This window comes from Tympanuchus pallidicinctus, unplaced genomic scaffold (genome assembly GCF_026119805.1).
Source record: "Tympanuchus pallidicinctus isolate F22 unplaced genomic scaffold, pur_lepc_1.0 scaffold4, whole genome shotgun sequence".
NCBI lineage: Eukaryota > Metazoa > Chordata > Aves > Galliformes > Phasianidae > Tympanuchus > Tympanuchus pallidicinctus.
Window position 1 is genome coordinate 45,645,498 of NW_026294758.1, and position 24,694 is coordinate 45,670,191.

Consider the following 24,694-nt stretch of genomic DNA (forward strand, 5'->3'; position numbering starts at 1 on the left):
GTCCTTCACCACATAAGTTCATATAGTAAGAATAACAAAGTCATAATGCAGATCAAATAAAAGAAGAGTTACACGCAATCCCCTTGCACAACAAAAATGAACCAGCTCTATAACAGTATAATTGTACTACGGAATGTCACTCATTCACTGGAATCTGTTTCCTGCTTCCAGCTTTCTGATCTTTTCATTCACTCACACTCACTTACAGAACCACAGAATCATAAAATGGCATGTGTTGGAAGTGATCATATGTGAGAATCCTTCTTTGATTTTTGATAATGGTAAAGTTGTTAAACAAAGTGCCCATGGTATATGGAAAATAGCCCACGTTCCTGTTCAAACATGGAAAAGCCTTGACTTTGATTTCTCTTCCTGGCTTCCAGGTGGCACATGGGTCAAACGTCTCCTATTTTATCTACTGTGTATTGTTGCAACTCTTCTGTTTGTTCCTTGTATGATTCCATGTTTGATTCAACTTATACAACGTGTTGTATCCTCCATGTGCTTTGCAAACACTTCAACTGATGATGGACAAGTCCAACATTTATAACCAAACCCAAGAAATGTTTTGTAGTAATTGTGTAACTATTATCTATCCTTCTCACCTTCCTCTTTCCCTCTTGCTTGTTTGCTATTTTCATTTTCTTCCTTTTCTTTTCCTCACCACCATGGAGGGTCAGTTATGCTTTATTTCAAGCAATCTTTGAGCCACGGGTTGGTGTGAGAATCCTTCTTTGTTTTTTGGCTCAAATCTTGCTTCCTGAGCTTTTTCTTGTGATAAGACTCTGAGTGATTTGTCAAGGAGGCAAGTGATGGGTGCTAACCGTGAGACAATTGATATCGCTTTGGGAACATTTGAAAGCTCCTCCCTCCAGAGCTGCTTGCTCTATAGAAAAGCAGAAGAGAGTGCTCAGGAGTGTTCACTGGCGGAAGCCTCACTGGTGGAGACCAGATTCTGCTAACAGAAAAGGAGACAGAAGGTTATTGGGGACCAGGAGTATTTTTAACTACCGGTAACAATTGTGCTCCCTGGTCATTAACACAAAGGGCTGCCTATTGGGCAGGTGGTCTCAACCCTTTAGAAAGGGGAGACCCTCTTGCCGTTATTGGAACAACTGATCAATTAGTAGAGAGTGTTCAATAGGCTGCTTGTCTCCAAATGATGTATGATAGAAAGCTGCAGCTACACCATGAGTCACCTATGATGATGCCTGTTGATTCTGAGAGAATGACTGCTTTAATTAGGGGGCTTCCAGAGTCGTTAAAACCTATAGGTATTCAACTGCAAGGAAAAATAGAGGCTGTGTCTCAGGGAGAGAGAACCCGGCCAGTGTTAGAAGGAACTGTAACCCCCAACCATCTGCAGTCAGGAAACAAAGTATGGACGTGGGGGGAGGTTGCCCAAGTGTTAATTAACTATGGAAGAAAATATGGGCCAGTGATTTCTTCCTCCACTAAATTTGATCCAAGTGAAGTAAGACTTGCAGCAGTCAGCCTTGCCCCCAGGCCACCAAAGCTCAATGGGACTGGAAGTGTCTCATTGTCAGTAAAAACAGGTAGGAGAAATATTGATCATAAACATAATTGTCTCTGGTTACTGTGCTGGCACAATGGCGTTCCACGAGATCTGATGAATGGATTACCCACTGTCAGGTTAGTTAACTGGTGGCCAGAACAAAAGCTCCAGAATCTTGAGGAAAGCAAAAGCCCAGGTCCTAGGGTCTCTCCCAGGGAACTTGAATGGCTATCCAAGCCATTAGAAAACTGATGTCTTCGCCCCTCCCAAGTGAGCGGGGTGGGGGCAGTAAAGTGTGGATGCATTAGAAAACTCACAACAAAAGGAAACAAGATCCTCCATTTGACACCTTCTGTCCAAAGGCCTCACCACTCTTGCCAGTTATCCCTGTGAGTCAGGATCCAGTGGCTGATAAGCCAGGGAAACACTCTTACCTCCCTAGCCAGACTGTGTCGATTGACTCAGCTTACCTGAGGCTGGTTTCCCTAACCTTAACAGGATCCCTTAACAAATATGCTTGGAAGGCTAAAGACATCCCGAAAAAGGAATATGAAATCAACACTTGCTGGATTGTTCCCTCATTTTTTAACCATATTAACAAAGCCCAAAACGGGCAAGTCGGTGTCTTGTTTTATTTCACAGAAGATCCCTATGGGACCTTGACAGAACACAAAAAGGCTAATAGCTGATTTTAACAATTTATATTTTGTGACAGAACTACTGAAGATTTGATCATGCTAAAACACTGAATGTACCTCTTGATTACATTTTTTGGTTGCAATAGTGTTATGTTTTGTGTTGTTATGGATCTGGGTGGTGATTGATATCAGTCCTTGGATCTGTTAAACTTCACAACTGGGTTCAGGGTTTTTTACAGGTTTTTTTTTACAGGTTTTTACATCCTGGCTTACTGGTACTCCCTGCACAGTGATACCATTTCTTTCAACCCCTTCTTCCACCCCTTTTTTACCAAACTGATTATGATTTGCATGTAACTCCTCCACCGTGTTTCCAAATTCCTAACAAACCGGAAAATGAATCAAGGGACCCATCTAATATCTGTTAGATGTGGTCACAAAAGAAATCTATCAGAAAGCCTTTTGCACTGATGCGTTTCAGTGTCACACCAGTCCAGGAGTTCCATCCAAAACATGGTTGTTGGAAAGTGCGTAAGTTTTAATAAGAGATGTGTATGTTTCTTGGATTACCCTCTTTGATGGTTTGCACTGTGGGGGTATCCTGCACGCACTATCCTGTGAAAAGTTCTGTGGACTGTAACAATACTTGAACTTGCCAAACTAATATTTATATATCTCAGCATTTGAAATGCTTTGGAAATGCTCAAGTGCAAAGTTTTCAAGACACTAAATCATCTTAGAAAACATAACATAGTGTCATGGCTTTGTGATTTTTGGCTTTCGGTATTCCACATCATAACATCATGTGGGGCACTGGGACTTTAACTGTCAGTGCTCAAGTCCTGGGTACCTGCCCTGAAGAAAAGAAGAACTACATTCCCCAGGGGACCTTGAGGTCAGGGAGAGGAGGTTTAACTCCTGGCAAGGTCACCTGATGTGATTTTTCTCCCCTGCCCTTCTTCGTGGGTGCTGCTCCCGTCTCCCTGCTGCTCAACTGGACTGCGCATCTCACCTCAGCGTTGTGGTGAGGCCTATCCACATTTCGGACATTCTCTCTCTCATTATATTTGCTTTAATAGTTTCAATTCTGATTATATTGTATCATAGTGTGTTATCTTGCATTCCGATACTATATTTAGTAAATTAGTTTGTTTCTCCTCAGATCGGTGCCACTGTTTTTAATTATTTTGGGGTCCCCTGCTTCCTTTTTTTCCGGAGATGCAGATCTGCAGATCCCTCCGCCCCGCTCGTCACGGAACTGGGCCGAACCAGCCCATAAACCGTTGATACATAGCAAGTCCATATATTGTCAAATTATACTAGATACACTTTTAGTGAATTAACTGAAGTGTAATATTGTATGGCTATTCATAAACACCACAACCTCTACTGAAGAATTCCCATCTGGATCCTGGCTTACACTGGGAGTTCCTGGGTGGGGAAAGCAACTGACACAAATACCTTTACTTATTTGTTTATTTCTTTACTTATTTGTTTATTATTATTGGTTATTGTTAAATGTATGGTCATTGCCAAATGTATGGTTGTCTCATGTCATCATGTAATATTCGTGTCACCGCTCCTGAGGTATCACCAAGTGGTGTCTGTGGCAAATTGAATGATTCTAATTGTTCTCTAAAGATTGATGATAATGGTAAAGTTGTTAAAGGAATTGCCCCTGGTATATGGAAAATAGCCATAGAGATTCCCTAGTTTCAGGACACCAGTATGAGTGGTAATACTTTCCTCTAGATCAATTTGACCAAAATCTCAGCCAACCTGGTCTGGAACACTTAGTTCCACACCTTAGAGCCACACCTTAGTCTGTCATTACAGCCCTCAATAAATAGCCCCTTCTCAGGTTTCTTATAGGCTCACCTTAGATACTGAAGGGCCTCTACAAGATTATCTTCTCCCATATGTAGAGCTTCTCCTTCCATGTGCCCATGCTCTTGCATGTACTCTTAGGCAACTATCCACCATACACTGATCTTCATTTTGCTGCTTAAAACAGCCATTTTCCTTCGGTTTCAACTTATGACTGAAAATATTCCTTCTCTTTGTCTCCCTAATTTTTATTTTTCTGCTCTTAACAGCTTTGTAGTCTAAATATGTCTTTCTCAAATTGGGTTAAACAAAATCATATCCTACGTAAGTTATCAGTAATAGCAAGCATAATTTCATTAATGCCTTCCTATCTGTACAGGAAATACCTCTTCTACTGTATATTAACATCATCTATACTGACTGCCGAAGGATCAGCTTTTTCATTTTGATTGCTTTCCTGTCCTCCATTTCCAGCTAATGAATCCCTTTCTTTCCTTTGGAGCAGAAGCAAGCTAAGTACTAAATATGTGGTTTTATTCATTGCCCCATTGCATTTAGTTCCACTTCTATTACTTGAGTTCTCAGGAGTATTCAGTTTCCTCCATTAGATATTCTGCCATTTCTCCTTATTGAAATGCCTGCTCATTTTGTGCCATTAGAAAACTCTAATAGCATGCTCTTACTCTTTGATTATGATGCTGAAATATTAGTCACTTTATTTATAAAGTCAAAGAAGAATCAAGGAATTCCAATATATTTAAGGAGAAATTTTAGGAATGTGATGAGTTCTTATGGAAATCTCATCTGCAGATCCAAAGCTTCACTGTAGCCAAAGGTTCCCTTTTTCTTTTACAGAATGCTTGCCTAAGGACTGTATCAAAATGTGACAGGTATGTTTTTTTATTTCTCCACTTCGTTTATTGACTTTTTCAAAGATAGTTATTGCTAGTATTGGTAACAATAAATACCTTCAAAATTCTAGTTGTTTATTTAATATTGACCATGTTACACATAGAGAACAGCAAATAGATTCATGCAGGGTAAAAACACGGTATTTTTGTGCCATCAGTTGGCATACTCTCGTTTATGCTTTCTTAGGATTTGATTTTTCAGGTCTTGCTCAGATTAATCGTTATTCATATGGTTTGATAATGTTGACTCCCTTTGTTGAGCTCTTACACACTTGAGTAATCCTATGGCAAAATGAATACACAGCAAGCTCATGACATGGTAAATATAGTGGAGAAATAAATATATATATATATATTATTAATCCTGAATCTGTGCTAGTCTTGGCATTTGATTATAATGGTTAAGCAGCTTTTATGGGGGACAGAGGGCCTCCTGTTTTGTATGATTTTCATTTTTTAAAGGAGATATTATTTTTCGTTTAATATGCTGTGGATAAGTGAGAATATGAACAGGGTTCATAAGGCAGCTAGCATTATCATAACATATGAATTCAAATAATGTTTAGATAATGTTTAGGGCTCAGTGCAAAGACTGGGTAGTCTACGTATTATTTCTAATAGATCTCAGATACGATCCTAATGAATGAATGATCCTATTAAATTTTCAGTCACATCTATACCCTGTAAAGAACCATTTATTTCACAGTTTTTCAGCGTGTCGGCAATGATTAAGACACAAATAGTGCATCTGATAGTTAGCTTTCTTTTCTCCCTTTGGCTTCTCAGAATTGTGTAGTTTTTTTGTCATTATTGTCTATTACACTTAGAATGATTAAATGAACCAAAGGGATGCCACTACCATTTCTTCCTGTGCTCTAACAGTGTGCCATAAAGAACAGGACTGAAGGAAGAGCATTTGTAAATGGCCATTCAAAAGAAAAGGTAAAATTGAATTAATGTGAGAAGAGCCTTAAAAAAGAAAACCCCTGAAGTCTATTTCATTTAGATGGAAAAATTATGAGAATTTAAATACTATGTAGAAAGAAGAGATTTCAACAATATTTGGAAGAAAATTCGACCAAGAAAACTGAAAATATAGTATGCCCATTGATCTAATAATGGCAGCATGAAGTCAAGAAGTCACTGCATGCTTCAGCTTTTTCAAAAAAATCCACTCTGTGTTCATGTTGTAAATTTTTCTATCAACTGATAACAAATACAAATGCCTGAATTGTGCATTTCTTTGTTATCTTCAGGAATGCTCACTCACAGATTGCGTAAATAAGGGACAAAGCAACGAGTGTTTTCCCAGTGATGAAAAATTGACTGACTACAAATAAAAACAAGACACATTGAATTTTCAGATTGTTTTATGAGCATTAACTCAACAATTTTGCTGTCAATAAAATCTGAAAAATAATTCTGTTCTCCTTCCCAATCTGCATTCACTAAATAATGAGATCTTCCTGTAGGAATCAAAGCTCAAAATGATTACTTAAACTCTTTAGAATGTATCTATGGATTTATTCATATTTCCTTGATAATTCAGTGCTAAACTTACTCCAGTGTTATAAAGCTGTGTACCAAAATTCTGGAGTAATTAGGAAATATTCATGCTGTACTGAATTCACAGGAATCTCAATTGTTTCTGCAGGAATGGGTAAAGAATGGAGCCTTAGAGAGCCTGCAGATGACATTAAGCTGAGTGGCATAGCTGACATGATAGAAGGAAGGAATGCCATCCAGAGTGATCTGGACAGGCTTGTGAAACAGGTCCATATTAACCTCATGAAGGTCAGCATGTCCAAATTCAACTTGCTTAATGTGGGTCATGTCAATCTCAAACATCCATACCAGAATAGGAAATTAACACATCAAGAGCAGACTTGTAGAGAATGACCTAGGTGTAGCAGTGGATGAAAAGCTGAGTATGTGACAGGGATGCATTCCTGCATCCCAGAAAACAAGTGGTATCCTGAGCTATATAAAAAATATGGCCAGAAAGTCAAAGGACATGATTATCCCCCTCTACTCTGCTGTCATAAAATTCTATCTGGAGAATTATGTTCAGATTTGGCACCCAAGCAGAAGACACATGTGGGCCTGCTAAAGTGGGTTGAGAGGAAGGCTACAAAAATAATGAGAGGGCTGGAATACCTTGCCTACAAAGAGAAGCTGAGAGTGGTGGTTTTTAGCTTAGAAAAGAGGAGGCTTCAGTCAGATCTTACTGAAGACTTTCAGTGCTTAGTGGTGGCTTATAAGAAATATGGAGGGAGACTTTTTACAAAGGTGTTCAGTGTTGAGGCAAGGTATAACAGTTTTAATTGAAATTGAATAGATTTAGATTAGATTTTAAGAGAAAACTGCTTATTCTGAGAATGATGAGGCACTGCAACAAACTGCCCAGGAAAGTTGAGGGTGACCCTTTTCTTGAAGTGTGCAGATAGATGTGATGAGAGATGTCCCTGACAGTGGTGGTGAGGTTGTTCTAAATGACCTTTAGAAGTGTCTTCCAACATAAATAATATTTTGATTATATGATTCTGAGCTTTTTGGATAACTCATCATGGCCTGACACACATCCACTTTGTCAGTGTAATTCTTCTTGGATTTATATCAAGAAAGGTAAGAGGTGTTGTTATATTACTCATAAGCATTGCTTACAGCAATCCATGTTTTTGAAAACCATAATAGAAAACTTAGCAGTCCTAATAAGATCAAAGTAGAATTTCCGAATAGAAGTTGCCCACATATCTGTTCTGTGCTAGTCTTCAGGTACTCTGGAAAACATATTTTGTTACGTTTTTCTTTTCTTAGAATGCATTTCTATACATTTCTTGGTCAATGCGGTGCTTTTATATGCATTACTTTCCATATAAATGTAGTCTACTAGACTCAATTAACAAATTTCTTATTTTATGATATCTGCTTCTTAAGGTTTTGCAGAACCTAAATTAAATCTGAGATGAATAATGTAAACACAAACTTATATGTGTTGCTTGGAACTGGAAAGCGGTTAAATGATCACTGAAGAGTTTCTGTGTTCTGTAGGACAATTAACAATGACATAGATGTATAAATAGTGGGTCTGAGAACAATTAGTCTACACTACTGAAGAAGAAGGATTATTAGAAAGTAAAACAGAATGAAGGTAATGTTCTCTTTTTCAGGCTTTAAAGTTTCAGAAAGAGTTTAGAAGCTTTTAACCTATCAAACTGTCAGTTCAAGAACTCATTTCCTATTACAATTGCTACTGATGATTGTCCATTGCAGAATTGCTGGTTATGGTGTACTGAATTACTCTCTCTTTTTCATACCGCAGAGTGATTTTCATTCATATTTTAAGTTTTACCATTTTTCCAGGTTGAGTATTGGTATGCTAGGCAGGCAACTAGAGATAAGCTAGAGACCATTTTTCATTTCCTCTGTTAGGTCAAGCATGTTGGAGAGAAAGTCTTTTTAGCCTCAGTGTGTGGGATCATAAAAATTGTTTCTGTACTGGTCTAAATGCACATTTAAAAGAGCAGAAAAAGTGTTATTTTTTGTACTCTTGTGGCATGAAATATGACATTGCCGTGATTTACCTCTTTCCTCAAATGGTGAAATAAGAATCTCATAAGTACAAATTCCAGCATGTTATTTAAAAAAAAAAAAAAGGAGAGTGGGAGAGAGAGGTTACTTTTATTACTTACTGTCAATGAAGAACTCTTCCTTTGCTTTTCATTTTTATCTTGTTTTAGAATTTAGTTCTGAGCTAAATAAAACATTAGTGGAGACTTACTTTGCACTCATGCATAAGCCTGCAAAATTTCTTGTTCCTCTATAATGCTGTGTGATAAGCACACTTACACTAGTGCCAGACAGTATATACTTGTTAATTCTGCTAATATGCAGAATCTACTTGCAAATTTTCAACATCCTGCCATTTATTCCTTTTCAGAATTTGCTGGTTAGAATTATTTACAGAACAAAATTTTGAATGTTGTTCATCAAAGGGTTTGAAATTAGGGAAGCATTTTTGTCTCAGCTATGTAAAAGTATTTCATTTCCATTAACCCTTTCTACTATAGAACATAGCAATAAATATTATGAATGACTAAAATTAATGTTAAATCTGTGTCACAGGTACAGCAAGGCAGATGATTCTTAAAAATACAGGATGCTTCAGTAAAGCCAAAGACTGATTTCTATGACATTTTTAGATATATAGACATTTTTTACCAATTCTGCACATCTGCACGTTCACCAAAAGATCAGCATATTTATAAAAAATAAACAAAACAAAAAAAAAACAAAACAAAAAAAAAAAAAAAACAGAGAAAAAAGAAAAAAAAAAGGAAAGACAAATGGGTCTTTTTAAAATGAGAACAAAATCATTTCAAATAATAACATTTCTTGTATTTTCTATTATTCTTTATAGCGTGTAACAAAAATTTTGAAACTCAATGATCCTATGCCAATGGAAAAACAAAAATGTGATGAAATGTGGTATGTGGTACTAAACCAAAATAATTTGTTTTAGTTTTCTAAAGAGATTTTAATATTTTTATACTGATAAGTGAACACAAGACAAAACAGTATATTTACATTTTACTTTAAAGTTTGAATTTAATATTTTCCTAAAAAAAATAATAATTTAATTTTTAATATTTTTATATTCAGCAGAAAGTATTCTCTTCAAGTTTTTTCAGCAAGCACTGAAGATTTTATGCAACATACTATTTTTGCATAGCAGTGCTCTCCATGTAGATTTAGTATGATATTTAATAGGCAGTACAAGAACAAATTGATTATACTTTCTACAGTGCCTTTAGGAAATGACATTTTTAGTCCATTCTGTATCAAATACTCCCTAGTAATATCTACAACTGTAATCACAGAATCGCAGAATCACAGAATTGTAGGGGTTGGAAGGGACCTCCAGAGATCATCGAGTCCAACCCCCCTGCCAAAGCAGGTTCCCTACAGCAGGTAATGCAAAAACCGTAACAAGAAGAGCTTCTGCAGGAAAAGAAAATCTTTAATTTATTGAGATATTTTACACAGGACAAGAGCTGGAATCTCTCGGATTGGTTAGTCATAGGATGGAAGGTTACAGGAATCTTCACAGTAAAAACGCTTACAGTAACAGCTTCAGCCGGGTAGGAGGAGATTCTCTGCCTACTTTTTGCTCAGATGATTACTGCACAACTCATCTCTCATGTTACGTGGACACATCAGCAAATGTACAATCCATTTCTATCAATTACATAAAATTATTTACAAAACATCTGGCATCTCAAGCATTTGTAGAAACAGTTTCCAGTATTTATTTAAAATGTTCTAAGTAACTTACTTACTTGTGCAGCAACATCTACAACCTGAGATGTCCACATTCTTCTCTAGTAGTTACCAACAAAACTCAAGTCCACAAAAAATGCTGATCACCTGGACTAGTGACAGCAACGAGTCCTTGAGTAAGTGTCTGGGACAATCCAAAGTGTTATTCATGAGGATATCTTGCACCAGAAATAAAAATACATTGACATAAAATTTAGGAATTCAGTCAATCATAGGGTCTCAAGCTGGTCCATTGACGCAAATCCATCCTTTGCCTTTCTTTTGCAGAATCTAAAAGGGTACTTTATGATTAAGTGCACACAGGCAGTATCTCGATACCCAACTACAGGACAGACTTGCATTGTTGATCTCATAGCACAATAATCGCTTGAAATCCACAGCACTTGCACTAGGCTCCAACAGGGCTAGACAACATAGCTTATATTGCATGGAAAGAGGTTAGACAGAGCTCAGAAATGTTGTTAGTATCCTTACTGAGGGAAAGTCTACTTACTCATTTTCAGGAGAATTTAACTAGGCTAGATTCACCAATCTTTGTTCAGACAGGATTCTGATCTGAGTTCAGACAGGATTTCTGATCACAATAAGAGTTGTTGGAGAGAAGTTAGCAGTTATGAACTCCTTCAAAGCCAAGATAAACATTTTCAGAATAGCAGCTAACCTTGATACTTGGCATTTTTTATTTGTGAAAATATGGGGGTTGTAAGGGAGAGGTAAAAGAGAAAACACTTGGTGACTATTTCTCTTGAAACATTTTGCCTATGTTGTTCAGAAGAAGTACAAAAACTTTGAGGTAGAAGCACAAATGTATAATTATTTTCTCTCTTTGCACGATCTGAAAGAAAGAATGATGTTTTAGAGGAACACAAAGTATCAAGTATCACTTGGCACTGATTAATAGTTACAAAACATAGCAGAGAATGGGATAGTGGTTAACCTGATTATATATGAAAACATGCATTTAAACACTATCGTACACTAGCAGATCTGTACTTTGTGTTTTAGTCAGAGATTTGCTTTCAAATAATATGTATTGATTGATCTAGCAATGTACATAACCTTTTAGTATTCTTTTTCTAGTGAAAAATGAAGTCCTTTGATTTTCCCCTCTGTTCATCCATCCACAATTTAATTTTGTTTTTTAATGGATACCACTTCTTCCAAGTTTGAGGCAAATGCCAATTGACCTGTCATTCCTCTCTGAGTTGACTAATGGAGATAGGGACATAGTACACAATAAATGAGTGTAAACATGAAGAATAGTAGGAAAATTATTACAGAAAGTCGGTTGAAAAATAGATGGAAAAGCTTACATGCAGAGCCAAATACCAAGGACAAATATTTCCTGCTCTGTGACAGAGAGGGAACTGACAGTCTTTCTTTAGTAGAGTATCAACAATGTCAGAATCTGGAGTGAAAACGAAATCAGCAGCTACATGTATAAGCTTAAACTATGTCATGCTCTCTGGTAAGGGTGCAAGTTTGACATACCTGAAAGTAAAAATTTGACTCCAGGAACTTCATTACTTGCCTCTAGTACAATCCAAAAGGTATCTGAGCAGTGAAAATATCAGCTCCAGTCTGTTCTTCACAGACATCTGCAGTAGTACTGAAAATCGTATCATGAGGGACGTGAAATGAAAAAGAACACTGCAGTAGACAGATTGCTTTACTGTAGTCATCCTATTTGACTTTGGATTAATAAAGTACAGCATTATATCTGTTTTACTTGCATTCTGACTGCAATGAAGCCTTCTGACTTGTGTTAATAAGCGAAATTACACACTACACTGGGAAAGCTCTGTACAGCTACTTACAGACCAACAGGAATACAACGTTTTTACCAACCTGAATGCTCAAGAGTGACCTGTGCAGTTCACAAAAACAATTAAATCAATAGCACTTCTTGTCCCTTTTGTTCCCCAGAGAAATGTGGAAGCTAGGTCTGGTGAAGAGCCACCCTCTGCATCTGTGAGTGAGAGAGAGGAGACTCTGTTGCCATGGTGTGCAAGTGCTTTTTCATAAATGTTTCAGTAAGGTCATGCCCTGCTTGATTAATTCCAAGAGTTCACATACATCTACTGCCACACAGACAGCTTACAGCAGATGTTCACTGAAGTCATTTCATGCTGACTTATAACCCTTCTCTTTTTTCAGTATCTAATATATCAGGATGGTTGTGTTCTGGACTCAGAAATAACTGGTACAACTACTGAGAACCATACTCCTTTATGCCCACCTCTGTGCTTCCATCCCAGTAGCATTGGTCCACAAGTAAATGTAGGAAATTTTGTCCACTGGGACTAACTGCACGCTGTTCCTGTTACAGATATGACAGAGTACACAGAGCTACTACATTATTTTCTATGTAACCTCATGGAATGGCCAGCAGCACGTGCACAGAAGGCAATGGCATTGTTTCTGTTGAATCTTGTATATACAGTCCAAAGACAGGGAATATCACCTCAGGGGCAATGAACAGCAGGAATTTTGTTACATCTTACATCCCAATCCTCTTTTCCTTCCTCAGCAAGAAAATACTGTCAATAATAAAGTTAAAGGGAAGGACAAGGAGGGGGTGGTTTTGATAGACTATTGCCTACCATGTAATGAGAGTAAGAAAAACCTGCAAAGCAAAAATTTTTGTTACTGCACAGAGGGCAGCAGAGGTGGTCATAAGTGGCAAAATTTACTCTTTGGTATCTCATAACTTGTGAAACTCCATGCTTCTGCTTAAACTTCACAGATGATTTTCTTTGGGAGAATTTTTACTTGCCTAGTTTTTAGATTTTTTTTCCACCAAAATTGAAGGACAAATTCTTGGGACATGAATCCACTTAAATTAAACTAAGCCAATGTTCACTCAGTTGTCACTGAGGTGATGAAATAATTTTAATGTGACTGTATCTGGTAATTACAGCAGGTTAGTAGTACTCTTGGGAATTTTGACTTGACTTTGAAGATTGTGAGATAAGATCAGACACAAAAATAAAATGATCATTTCAATTTGTTCTTACTCAGATAATTTTTTCCAAACCTGCTATTTTTATTTGCTACTAAAACAAACAAAACAAAAAAAAAAAAACAAAAACCAAAACCACACAGATTTCTGGAAATCACATCGTTTTAATTACAGATCATTTTGTCCCTCAGTTGAATTCACCCTCTACATACATTCTGACTTTAATTTCTTTTTTTCTTTCTTCCTTTTTTTTTTTTTTTTTTTTTTTTAACTGTCTTGCACTCCCAACTCAGGCTTGATTGCCATTTGCCTTTTGCCAGGAGCAGAGAGTGTCCAAGGAGCCAACTTTTCATTCTTATTTCATCATTCATGTAAGTGAAGGTATTCTCCAGACATGTTGGAACTAAGCCACCCCCTCCTCTTTCGGGAGCAACCAGCTTTTTCTGTTCCTGTTTGTGTTTGCCACCAGTCAAAAAGGAAAAGGAAAAGGTAGTGGTGCTGTCATGCAACAGTCCATGGGACAGTGCAGGAGGTTGGAAGAAGCCTCCCAGAACCATGCTGGTTTCAGTTATAGGCATTACCTACCTCAAGCTACACTGAACACAACACATGCCACGTAGGGTGAGACAGAAGACCACAGAAATACGTTCCATTGACTACACTGAAATCTTTGTCCCTTACTCAGTATTCATCACTGACAGCTTCACTGCCCTCAGGAACATAACTCCAGGGAAAAGTCAAGAATGACTGTTACCTGAAGGACATAAACTCTTTAAATAAGTAATTGTTCCTTAAGAATCTTTCTGAAATTCCTTGTAATTTGAAGGAAGAGAATCAGACTACTCCATCACATGCTGAGCTTGTTTTTGTCAGCGTGTGCTCCTAATCACTTACCAATTACTTATGCAAATTGGAGGAGCAGATGCTGAAGGTTGTTTTCAAGGCTGCCTTGCAGGGCCCCATACAGCCAACAGTTGTGGATATTCATGGGATTTGATTTTTTGTTTTGATTGGGTACATTAGAGCTTCATAAAAAGATTCTTCATTTCATCTAAGTTCTCCCAGACAGTTGTGTCTTAGTACTTCTGTGAATGTTTTTCTTCAGCTCTTAGAAGACAGCAGCTGATGGTTATGTTATAGAAAATCACGAAGTGAAAGTATTATTTTTGGAAAAAAAGAAAGACAGAGAAAAGTTGGGAAAATACTGGTCCTAAAGGCCTTTTAATTTCAAACAATGCTTTGCTAATACACTAGAATTCTCATCCAGCAGTTCTTGAGTGTTTTGGATTATTTTTAGAGCTAAGAGCATCTCTTCTTCCCTGTGCTTCCATTTTGTGATCATCTTTTCTGTGTGCAATCATATCATAGCTGTTATTTATTATACAAACAGTGTGAAGTGATGTGCATAACTGTAGAAAAGTAAAGTGTTGATTGAAGTACAATCCTTTAAGTGTGCTTCTTAACTTGGATAATTACAATTAATTAAATCACACAGAGTATAAGCTATATTTTGATGTGCTGTGATGACCAGCAAAAAGTGAAGGGACCCTTTGCAATTCTCTGAGATCCTATAGAGAAATCAATGAAATTTTAATAGGAATTAGACATAGTTCCTGCAGAGGCAAATCTAAGCAACCCTGATTCTTTTGGGAAATAAGACGTCTTCCTTCTTTGACATCTTAGCACTGTGAAGATTTTCTAAAGGAAATTTTCAAACTAATTGTTCGATATATAAGATATTTGTATATTTTTAGGAAAAAAAAGTTTAAATTTGTGTCAGGTTAAATACAAGCAACAGAAAGATTATATTTTTTATATCTGATCTTTTGAAGATTAAAAGCAATCCACACATAATCCCTTCCCGCCAGCCAGAATGCATTTTTTAAAACATTCCTTTAATTATCTAAACACCAGGACTTGCACGTTGTGTAACATCATATGATCACTTCCAGAATATAATTGTTATGTTAAAAATATAGGAAAATCTCTCTTTGTAATTTCCCTGTGTACTCTGTTTCATTTCCCTTCAATGTATTTGACATCTTGCATTGCTTGTCTATAGAAAAAAACATCAAGGAATGCTTTGCCTGGTCAGTCTAAGCACCTCAATGATCCTAATAGCCAAATTCTCACAAGCGGAACTTGCTGGGAATTTTCTGATTTCAAAACTCTTTTTGAGGTGTCTTATTGAAACTGAAATGCTTTCAGAGCAATGTAATTTATTTTGACAAAATTATCATTTCCATTAACTTCTTGCATTTCTTTAGGTTATCGGATAGGAGTTAAGCTTTCAGGTTACTTATACTAGTGTTGTCTCTGTGTTAGGAAACCCAGACATTCGCGTTCCCAAGTTCTGGACAACAACAGCAGTTATGCTGTAGTATGCACAGAAGTACTATATACTGCTTTCTAGCATCTCTGACTCTGGAATAGTCCTGGTGTGCATTTCTGAAAGTCTTAGTATTTCTGACACTCATTATGAGGAGTTTTGCTGCAACACGCAAATGGGGAACGCTAAGGATACTAGAAATGTCCCTCTGCCTCCATGGATTGTGGCTTGTTTCCCAGGCTGTCAGCTGGGAACTGTGCAAAGAGTGGATGTTAGCACAGAGAGGCAATGTTTGTTGTGTTTCAGTGATGGCAACAGCATATGAAATATAAGCCATGTTGCAGACATCTGTGCAGATTTTCACAACTGTGGCATGTAGGCTCTTCTTCATTGATGGTGAAAATGCATAGATAATGGTGGTGACTATACTGAAAAAAATAGTGTTTTGTAGCTGAGAAATTGCTTATTCAGATAGCAAATAGGAGACACTACATTTGGAATGACCTATGTAGACATATTTATACAGTATTCCAGTATACCAGCAAAATCTTAATATATGAATGTATAAAATGATCGTTGCTTTTTGGACAAAACTTATCAGTTTGTAAATCACTTCAGTACACAAAAATAGTACAAAATACTGGGAAATTCATCTAGTTTCTACCATTGGCTGGTGGCTCAGTTTTTTTTCACATTCCAGCTTAATGAATTCATTTTAACGTTTGGAGAAATAAAGCCCAGTTTATAATGGGGACTAAACCCAGTGTTTTAATTACTTTCCCATTTGTAAGATATCTAGAATAATATTACCAATATTACTGTTGTGTTTTATGCGTATTTTTGTGTGCACTTTTAAAAATCCTTGGCTTTAACAATATTTCCTTAGCAGGATAAGTGGGATTTTGAGACCTCCATGGGAAAATAATTTTTTCAAATGTTTTGAAAAGCAAATAACAGATGCTTCTTCAAAACTCCCTCCACCTACTATTAAACACATCCAATTTTCTACACCTATATGCATTTTTTTCCTTGGACATCCTCACTCTTTTTTAGATAATCCAACTTCTGCCTTGCTAGTGTCATTAACTGCCTAGTATCTGTGCCAGTGTTGTCAGGAGCTATGCTTCCTAACAACATGTTACACCTTTTCAGGATGGAAGAGCATTGAACGCAAACAAATATAATGTTCTATAAGCATTAGAATCAGAGATAAATGTTTACATGTTCTATTTAGAAAGAGAGTAAACAATATGGTATGATTAACTATTTAAACAAATCAAAGATTGGAATTCATTCAGTGTTAATATATGGTTTAGAGATGCACTGATAGGAATGCCCAGAGGTGTCTTCTGTACTGTTTGATGAGTGCTGTTATAAACACAAAATCTCAGTCCCAAGGAACATGGAATGTAATGTGAAACAAAAAGACCATAAGTGATTATTTCAAACTGAAGATATGAAGGAAATGTGAATCTGAATATATCCATACAATTTGAATCAGTTTATTTTCCTTAAATAAATATCATCACTGTCAAACTCCAATTCACCTAAGTAAGATTAGTGACTGATACTTGCAGGATGTAATATGGTATGCTTTCCTCAGGAACTACTACCGAGAGAAGAGGGGACTACTGTTTGCAGGAACATAGGGAGTATTTTGTCACTGCTGAATATTCATTCACTTTAAGGTAGACCACTACAGAGTTTCAAGGAAAAAGAAAAAGAAAAAAAGAAAAAAAGAAAAAAAAGAAAAGATTAAACAGGAAGGTTATAGTTGTGAAGGACATTGAAGGTGGGCATAAGAAATTTGCATATGATGCTACGGAAAATGAGGATATAATAAAGACATTCAGATAGGAATAATATAGAGTGACAAGCAAAAAGGATGCTCTTAGATGATGCATTTTGAAGGGATTGAAAAGTTCCCAGCTTGCATAATGACGTGTTAGAGTTGAGCACTTTGAAGGTCAAAGCAATGTTTTTATCTGTGAACCTTCTGGTACCCACAAATTATCTTTAAACCAACAAATTCACCAGGGTTAAAATAAATTTCCTCAAGGTCAGCACATTCTACAAATAGAATATCATGCATGCTTCTTTGGCTAACATGATCTCAGATTAGCACAATATCCAGTCTATAAGTGACTGCATGTTTAGTGCACTGGAGGGAAAAAGAGTTTACATGAGTAAAATCAGAACAAAACTGCTTTAAAGAGTAAATAAATGAGTCGTTACTTTGTGTCTGATATTTGTCAAAAGGCCAGGGAGATAATGACTTGGATTTTCCTGCAAGGATCATCAATGCTTCTGGCATCTATCATGTTCAGAGCTCATCTTGCTTTGATGGTTAAATATGATGGCTGTATTTATGTGCAGTGCAAACCTTTAGGAGCGGATTTAAAGAGTAAAGCATCAGCTGTGAAGATTTCAATTGCCACGCAATAAGTATATCAGGAGAGTTTACTTCACATGCCTTTCAGACTCCAAGGTCTCATGGAGCCAGTGTTCACCAGCAGCTTGTGGAAGTTGGAGGTGGCTGTATTCTCAGAGAACATGTGTTCTGATTTAGCTCTGTCTGAAAGGAAATCAGTTCATGAACTTTGTGATGCTCAGTGATGTGAACAGAGATCCAGAGATGTGAATCAAAAGTGCACACATGATCTGAACCAAAATAATGTGTGCGCCATACTTGGTGACATGGCATGTAGATTCACAGATGTGGATCTGGCCCTACAGTCTGATGAAAACTACTTTCTCCCTATAGCTCATAGAGCTTGCAAAATCCGCAGAGCATTTTGCAGATCCACTATCAAACAGCCTCAGGGCATAAACTGTAAGCAGATCTCCTTGTTCCTTTGGAACACATTATTGTAAATTCTAATTTCACCATATTTGTATAATCTTGATGAAATGATTAAGTGAATTTTCTAGACATTAGCCAGGAAACACTAATTTTGCAAATTGTATAGATTCTCTAGGGATAAGATGAAGCATGAGAGAGAGCATTATGTTACCAGAGCTGGAAACTTCAGGGAGAAAGATTAAGGGGCAAATACTCAAATGGGAGGGGAGAAATGGAGGGAAAAACAAGGAGAGAATTTTGGTTTTAGGCTGTCATAAAACCAAATTTTGCTTGTAACACTTGTTAGAATAAAAAATAAGTAATTGAGATGTGATAAATATTAGTTTCCTCTTTTCCAGGTAGCATCACTGGGTAATAAAAAAATTGATATGCTGTTTAAAAAAAAAAAAAAAAAAAAAAAAGAAAGAAAAAAGAAAAAAAAAGGAGGGAAAAACAAATACCCTCTGAAGGATATTCTTCTAACAAGGTTAAATGACATCCTTCCCTTAATTATATTGCTGATTTATGAGATAAAGGAGAAACAGAAGTTTCCAATCTTCATTCTGGGTTCCATCAGAAGAGGTGTGGCCAGCAGGGACAGGGAGGTAATTGTCCCTCTCTCCTCTGCCCTTGTGAGGCCCCATCTGGAGCACTGTGTCCAGGTCTGGAGTCCCCAGTACATGAAAGACAGAGAGCTGTTAGAGAGGGCCACAAAGATGATCAGAGGGCTGGAGCACCTCCCCTACGAAGACATGCTGAGGGAACTGGGCTTGTTCAGCCTGGAAAAAATACTTTCAGTACCTAAAGGGAGCCTATAAACAGGACGGGAATCAACATTTTGAGAACAGCAGGATAAGGGGAAATGGTTTTAACCTGAGGGAGGGAAGACTTATGTTGGATGTCAGAAGGAAGTTCTTTACCATGAGAGTGGTGAGGTGCTGGAACAGGCTGCCCAGACAGGTTTTGAATGTCCTGTCCCTGGAGGTGTTCAAGGCCAGGTTGGACAGGTCCCTGAGCATCCTAGTCTAGTATTAAACAGGGAGGTTGGTGGCCCTGCCTGTGGTGTGAGGTTTGGGATTCATGATCCTTGAGTCCCTTCCAACCTGGGCCATTCTATGATTCTGTGACTAATTCTTAGGCAGGACAAAGCTGTAGAAGCACTTCTCAGTGTTCCATACTTAACACTCTCAGTCACTCCTCCTTTACATGAAGCTGGCATATTAAGTCTCAAAATTCTGCTGGTGACTACAATGATGTTCAGATATCCATGGCCCATTACTCAGATTAATGGATGCTGAGAGAATTCATGAGACAGTATGGAATTTACTACCATGTGGCTTAATAGGAGCCATAGATATTTTGGTAGTAGAATCCACCAGACTGCAAATGTGGAATATCAGATTGTGTGGCCAGTTTTGTGCTTTTTTTGTCCTGTTTCTACTCATCATAGAATTCAAAGCCATCTCTTACCAAATAACAATTTTATTCTGTCCAATTTGAAATTAATGTAAATTCTATTTCTGAGATTATGTTACTTAAACTTTATATTTGTCATATACACTTCCATTTAAAGTCTTGAGTTAGTTTAATTTGATGAATTTATGGAAGAAAACTTCTTGTTGTTTTTCCCTTGAAAGCCTTTAGTTTTCCCTAGGCACAATATCAGATAATTGCTTTTCTGCACAACTTGTAATCAGCACTGAAAACTCAAATAAAAAACAGGACAGACAGAAAGAGGAAGGAGAATGCACTTTATTATTCTACTTTCCTACCCTTTCTGCACTTTCCACCTTCCTTTTCACCTTCTCTTCACTATTCAGCCATTCTGATTCTGTTGTTCTTTCAACATTATAAACAATCTTAGTTTAGTCTGTCTCTCCTTTACACAGAATTGTTTTTTATCTCCCTGGTATTGCCTGATTCCACCATTGTAATAAACCTCATATAGGCTGATGAATTAAAGTATTAGCACATCTGAACGATGTTTATTCTGAAATAAAGTTCACTCTCCTTTTTGCCCTTGCCACCATACCCTCTGCTTTTCCTCTTAAATGATGATTAGAGCTTGTTATGGTTCTGCCCTTTCTTTGCACATGTAAATTGATATTTTAAGGATATTTGCAGCCCTAGAGTTTTAAGAAAGTTTCAATTTAGCTTTTATTAGGTGCTGGGCAGCATAGTGCCAGACCATGTACACAGTTAAACAAGACTTCTCCCAAGGGTGTATATTGTTGCAAGCTTTGGCATCTATATGCAAATTAGACTTTCCATACTTGCTATCAGTTACAACAGAAATTTTCCACCCAGGCAAGACATTTTTTTTCAGTAGCTATGTAAAATACTGACAAGCCATGAAGAAAATAGTCTGCTTTCAGTGGCTGTGCAAGTTAGAAAATCTCTATTGGTTTCAGGGATTTTTTTAAGAGGCAGGCTATATTAAAGCATGGTTTTAATAGTGCTGCATAATATACCATAATAAATACGGGTGAAAAATGAAGTCTGCTCGTGAAAAGAGAAATAGAATAATGTCATGAGGAGAAAGACTCATGAGGAGAACAAAGAATGTTTTCATGAAATTTCTTTCAGGTTCACTAAATTCTGAAAGCTGTCCTCAGAGGATTTTCTGTTGAAGATATGTGTTTGTGAAGCTGAACCCCATAAAAGGAAATGTGAACATAATGCTTGGCCAGTAACGTTTGGAGGTTGAGCAAGTAAGCTGCATTGCAGAGCGTGATGATGGAAGATGTTCACCCCCCAGCCCTTTGCCCCAGAAAAACAGTAGTTTCTGAATTCTGGAAGGATAAACATGCATCTATTTCCATGTTACAGCTGAACTGTTAAAACTGACACCTGGGACTCCCATGAAAGATATCTATGATACCCAGATGGATGCTGTAAGATGCAGTGGGCATGAATGTGGCACACAGTGAATCTGGAGCTAGTTGGTTGTTGTTTTGTTTCTTTGTTTTCTCTACCCAATTTATGCAACAGAATAGACACATCTGGCTATAAAATATATTTGTTCCTTTTCATGTGAGGCAGTGATGCACAAAAATAATTTTAGTGATAAATAAATACCAATTATGAGCAATGAGTCACCAACTGTTTGAGAAGAAAGTTACTCTAGAGCTTGAACTCATAGAGAAACAGTGCCTTTAAATACTTGTTACCTTGCAACTGCACTGACATTCGTCTTTTTGTCTCATGCAGCATTAGCATTTTCCTTTTACCTGAAAAAGGACATAGTTCTATCCTACCTACCTGCTCCTTTCCTTCATGTCCCTGCAGTTGTTGCATCCCCAGCAATGTGTGCTTCAGAGTATACTCTGAGTAGAGCAGTATCCTGATGTCAGCTATGAAAAAATAAGACACGGTAAAAGAAAGCAAACAGGGAGCACCACCTGAAAAGTTTGAGGTCATCCTCAGTCTGGGCCAAGAAATGAATACAAATGTGACTATTTCACCAAACCAGAAGCTCTGCATATGTAAGAGTCCAGTAGTTTAGTAATGATGGCCATGCTCGTCAAGAGCAGCCATGGCACTGGCTACCTATACAATAGCTTGTCTGGTTGATTTTAGTTACATAATGATGCTATAGGATAGACTTGTGCAGTCCACAGCAACATTTCCACATGACAAGGATGCAACGTTCCCTTTGGACGAGCCAGTCAGTACACACAGGAGTTGCATTTGGCTTATAGTCTGGGCTGAGACACATATCCAAAATTAAATACAGACCCACTACTTTGTTTAAAAAGGGGCAACACTGAACTGCTCTGGCTTTGTTATGGAATATTTACATCCATATTAGATGATAAAGGAGCTACTGTATTATTGAGGAGAAAGAAACAACGAGAATTTAGATATAGAGGGACAGATTAATCTGAAGGAGCAGACTTTTCCTGAGCATCAGGTCAAGGAGAACAGTTCACAAACAACAAAAGCTGGCTCATGATCAAGGAAAAGAAGGCCTTCTTTACCTGTAGAGGCAACCTTTCCAACTGCTGAAACCATGTATGAAGCAGAGAATCACACTTGCCAGTTTGTGTAAAAATCTTCATACTTGACTGACACAAAGAATAAACGGTGCAATGTGCTTGAGGCAAAGAATGGTAGGAATACCCACAAACTTTTTAACTCCATGTATTTTGTGTTAATATCTATGTATTACATGCTTCTGTTTGTGGAAATTTAATGGAGGGTTTGCACAGATGTAAGGCTGTAGAGGTGTCCAGGACTCCTAAGTGCTATTAAAGTAGATGAGAATTGCCCTATTGGCATATAAGGAAGTGTAGTCAGTAAGTCATAGAGAGAATTTTCTGTGCAAAATACATTTTTCTTTTGCTCACACATATAGAAGAGTGAAACACAAACATAGGAGCAGCAAAATTTTAGCTCAAAGATCTTAGCCAGTGTTGGCAAGGGTTCTTTGAAATAGGCTGAACAACCATGATGCTCTAATCTCAGCTTTGCAAAATACGGATAATGGATAATGTGAAAGGCAGCTGGAAACTGCCAGAAAATCATGGATTACACAACTTCTACGATATTTATTTCAAGACTAGCATCTGGAAAATGAGTGCCCATATGATAGGGTAGATAGAATGAGTGAACGTAATACCTCATTTGGAAAATGCTGTTGCTGTTATACTGTTTAAATTTAAAAGCAAACTCAAAACTTCTAACATCCTAATGATAGAAACAAAACAAAGCTTCTATTTGACAGAGCTGGGAGACTTTTATTCTTGTCTTCAGAGAAATCAGGACAACTTTTTTTCACTGTTCTTATTTCTAGTTGTTTTTTTTTCCTTCCAGTCTATGTGAGATTACTTTGATTTTTTGTTCCTGTAATAATAGGCATCAAACATTTACACAGCTGGAGACCCCTCCCCTGCATCACCTTTAGGCTGATTCTAGCTGGCAAAATAAATAAATAAATAAGCAGGAGAAACTTTCTGTACACATGTTCAAGGCAGAACTATCTTTTCCCTGAGTCTTTCAGATAGGTAACTGCATCATGGCAGGAGGTAATCTGGCAGAAAAGCAAATGCATGCTGTCTTCTGCTGAGGTAGATTGCTCACTGAGTGCACACAAGTGAACACTGAGAGAGAAATAGAAGACTTTCCATGGTGATTTTCTCCTTTAAGACAGTTGGGTCTGATTCAAATGTTCTGCTACGCTTCTGGAGATGTCAATCCACAGCATGGAGATGGAGAAGGGGCACCCCAGGAAATCAAAGCAAACTCAATTATCTATCTGCTGACAATGACAAAACCATTTCATTCCTCAGCTCTTCACAGAATGTGAGGGGGGGGAAATTAAAAGCGTGAACATTTTTAATGAGTGCAATTATTGAATCATCAGTCACACAGTCCATCTGCTTCAGAGTGTTTCAGTGACTAGAGAAAGACTAAAATATTGCTTTGCCTTTTTGCATTCGTATAATCATATAAATATTCTTTAAGGAAAAGCTAATGATATTCATATATCATATCCACCAGTTCTAATAATTTGCATTTCCCTCTCACTTCACTTTATTAATCACAAATTTTGAATCTGACACAAGGTTGGTGAAAATATCTTGGCAGACGCATAGATAACAGCTAACCCCACGACATTAGGTACAGAGTCATGTAATAGTAAATTGGAGATAATTATTAATTATTAATAAATAAATTAATTAATAAAATCAAAGTCCTCACTTATCCCAAAGTTTAGTAAGCAAAAGAAACTTTACATTGCAATAAAAAAGGGGGGTGAAGGCAGATGGGATTTAAAAATCCTTTCCCCTATTGCTATCAATTCACTTGATACACATTTCTGAGTGTGACAGCATATCAGGAAAGAGCCAAAACTTACTCAATAGAGTTTTAAAATCTTTTCAAATATTCAGGACAGAGAGAGGAGGGAAGGTTTGGATAAATGCCTGAACCTGAGGAATCGTGACAGAGCTATAAATCTGTTTTGATTGTGGTATCCTAAAATTCATCCCAGAAAGGCAGAGAAGGTAGAGATTTGGATCCCAAATCAGTAACAGGCTATGCTATACGTTAACTTATTATGCTGGGATTTGTACTACAAGCATGTGACTGAATGAAAAGAAGGATCATTTTTGTACAAGGAAGGTGTTCTGGAACTGCAAATAAATTCAACATTCTGTAGAGATGTCCTTTGCCTAGAACTTTTTGGGCTTCCTCTGCAATACACAGCTGAGAATCATTCTAACACAGTAACATGCACAACTCTGAGATACATTATTTGAGAAATCTTTGACTTTTCTACTGGAATTGGCATCCGAAGATTCGAAACCCACATACAGGATTCAAAA

At 37.2% G+C, this 24,694-nt stretch overlaps 1 protein-coding gene across 1 annotated transcript; it reads left to right on the forward strand.

The window, feature by feature from the left end:
• The first annotated feature begins 225 nt into the window (after positions 1-225).
• LOC128089201 (uncharacterized) lies at positions 226-2,389 on the forward strand. The gene is given in 2 exon segments (XM_052700330.1): positions 226-251; positions 934-2,389. Coding segments are annotated over 2 exon segments (861 nt in total). The 3' UTR covers positions 1,769-2,389.
• Positions 2,390-24,694: the final 22,305 nt, after the last annotated feature.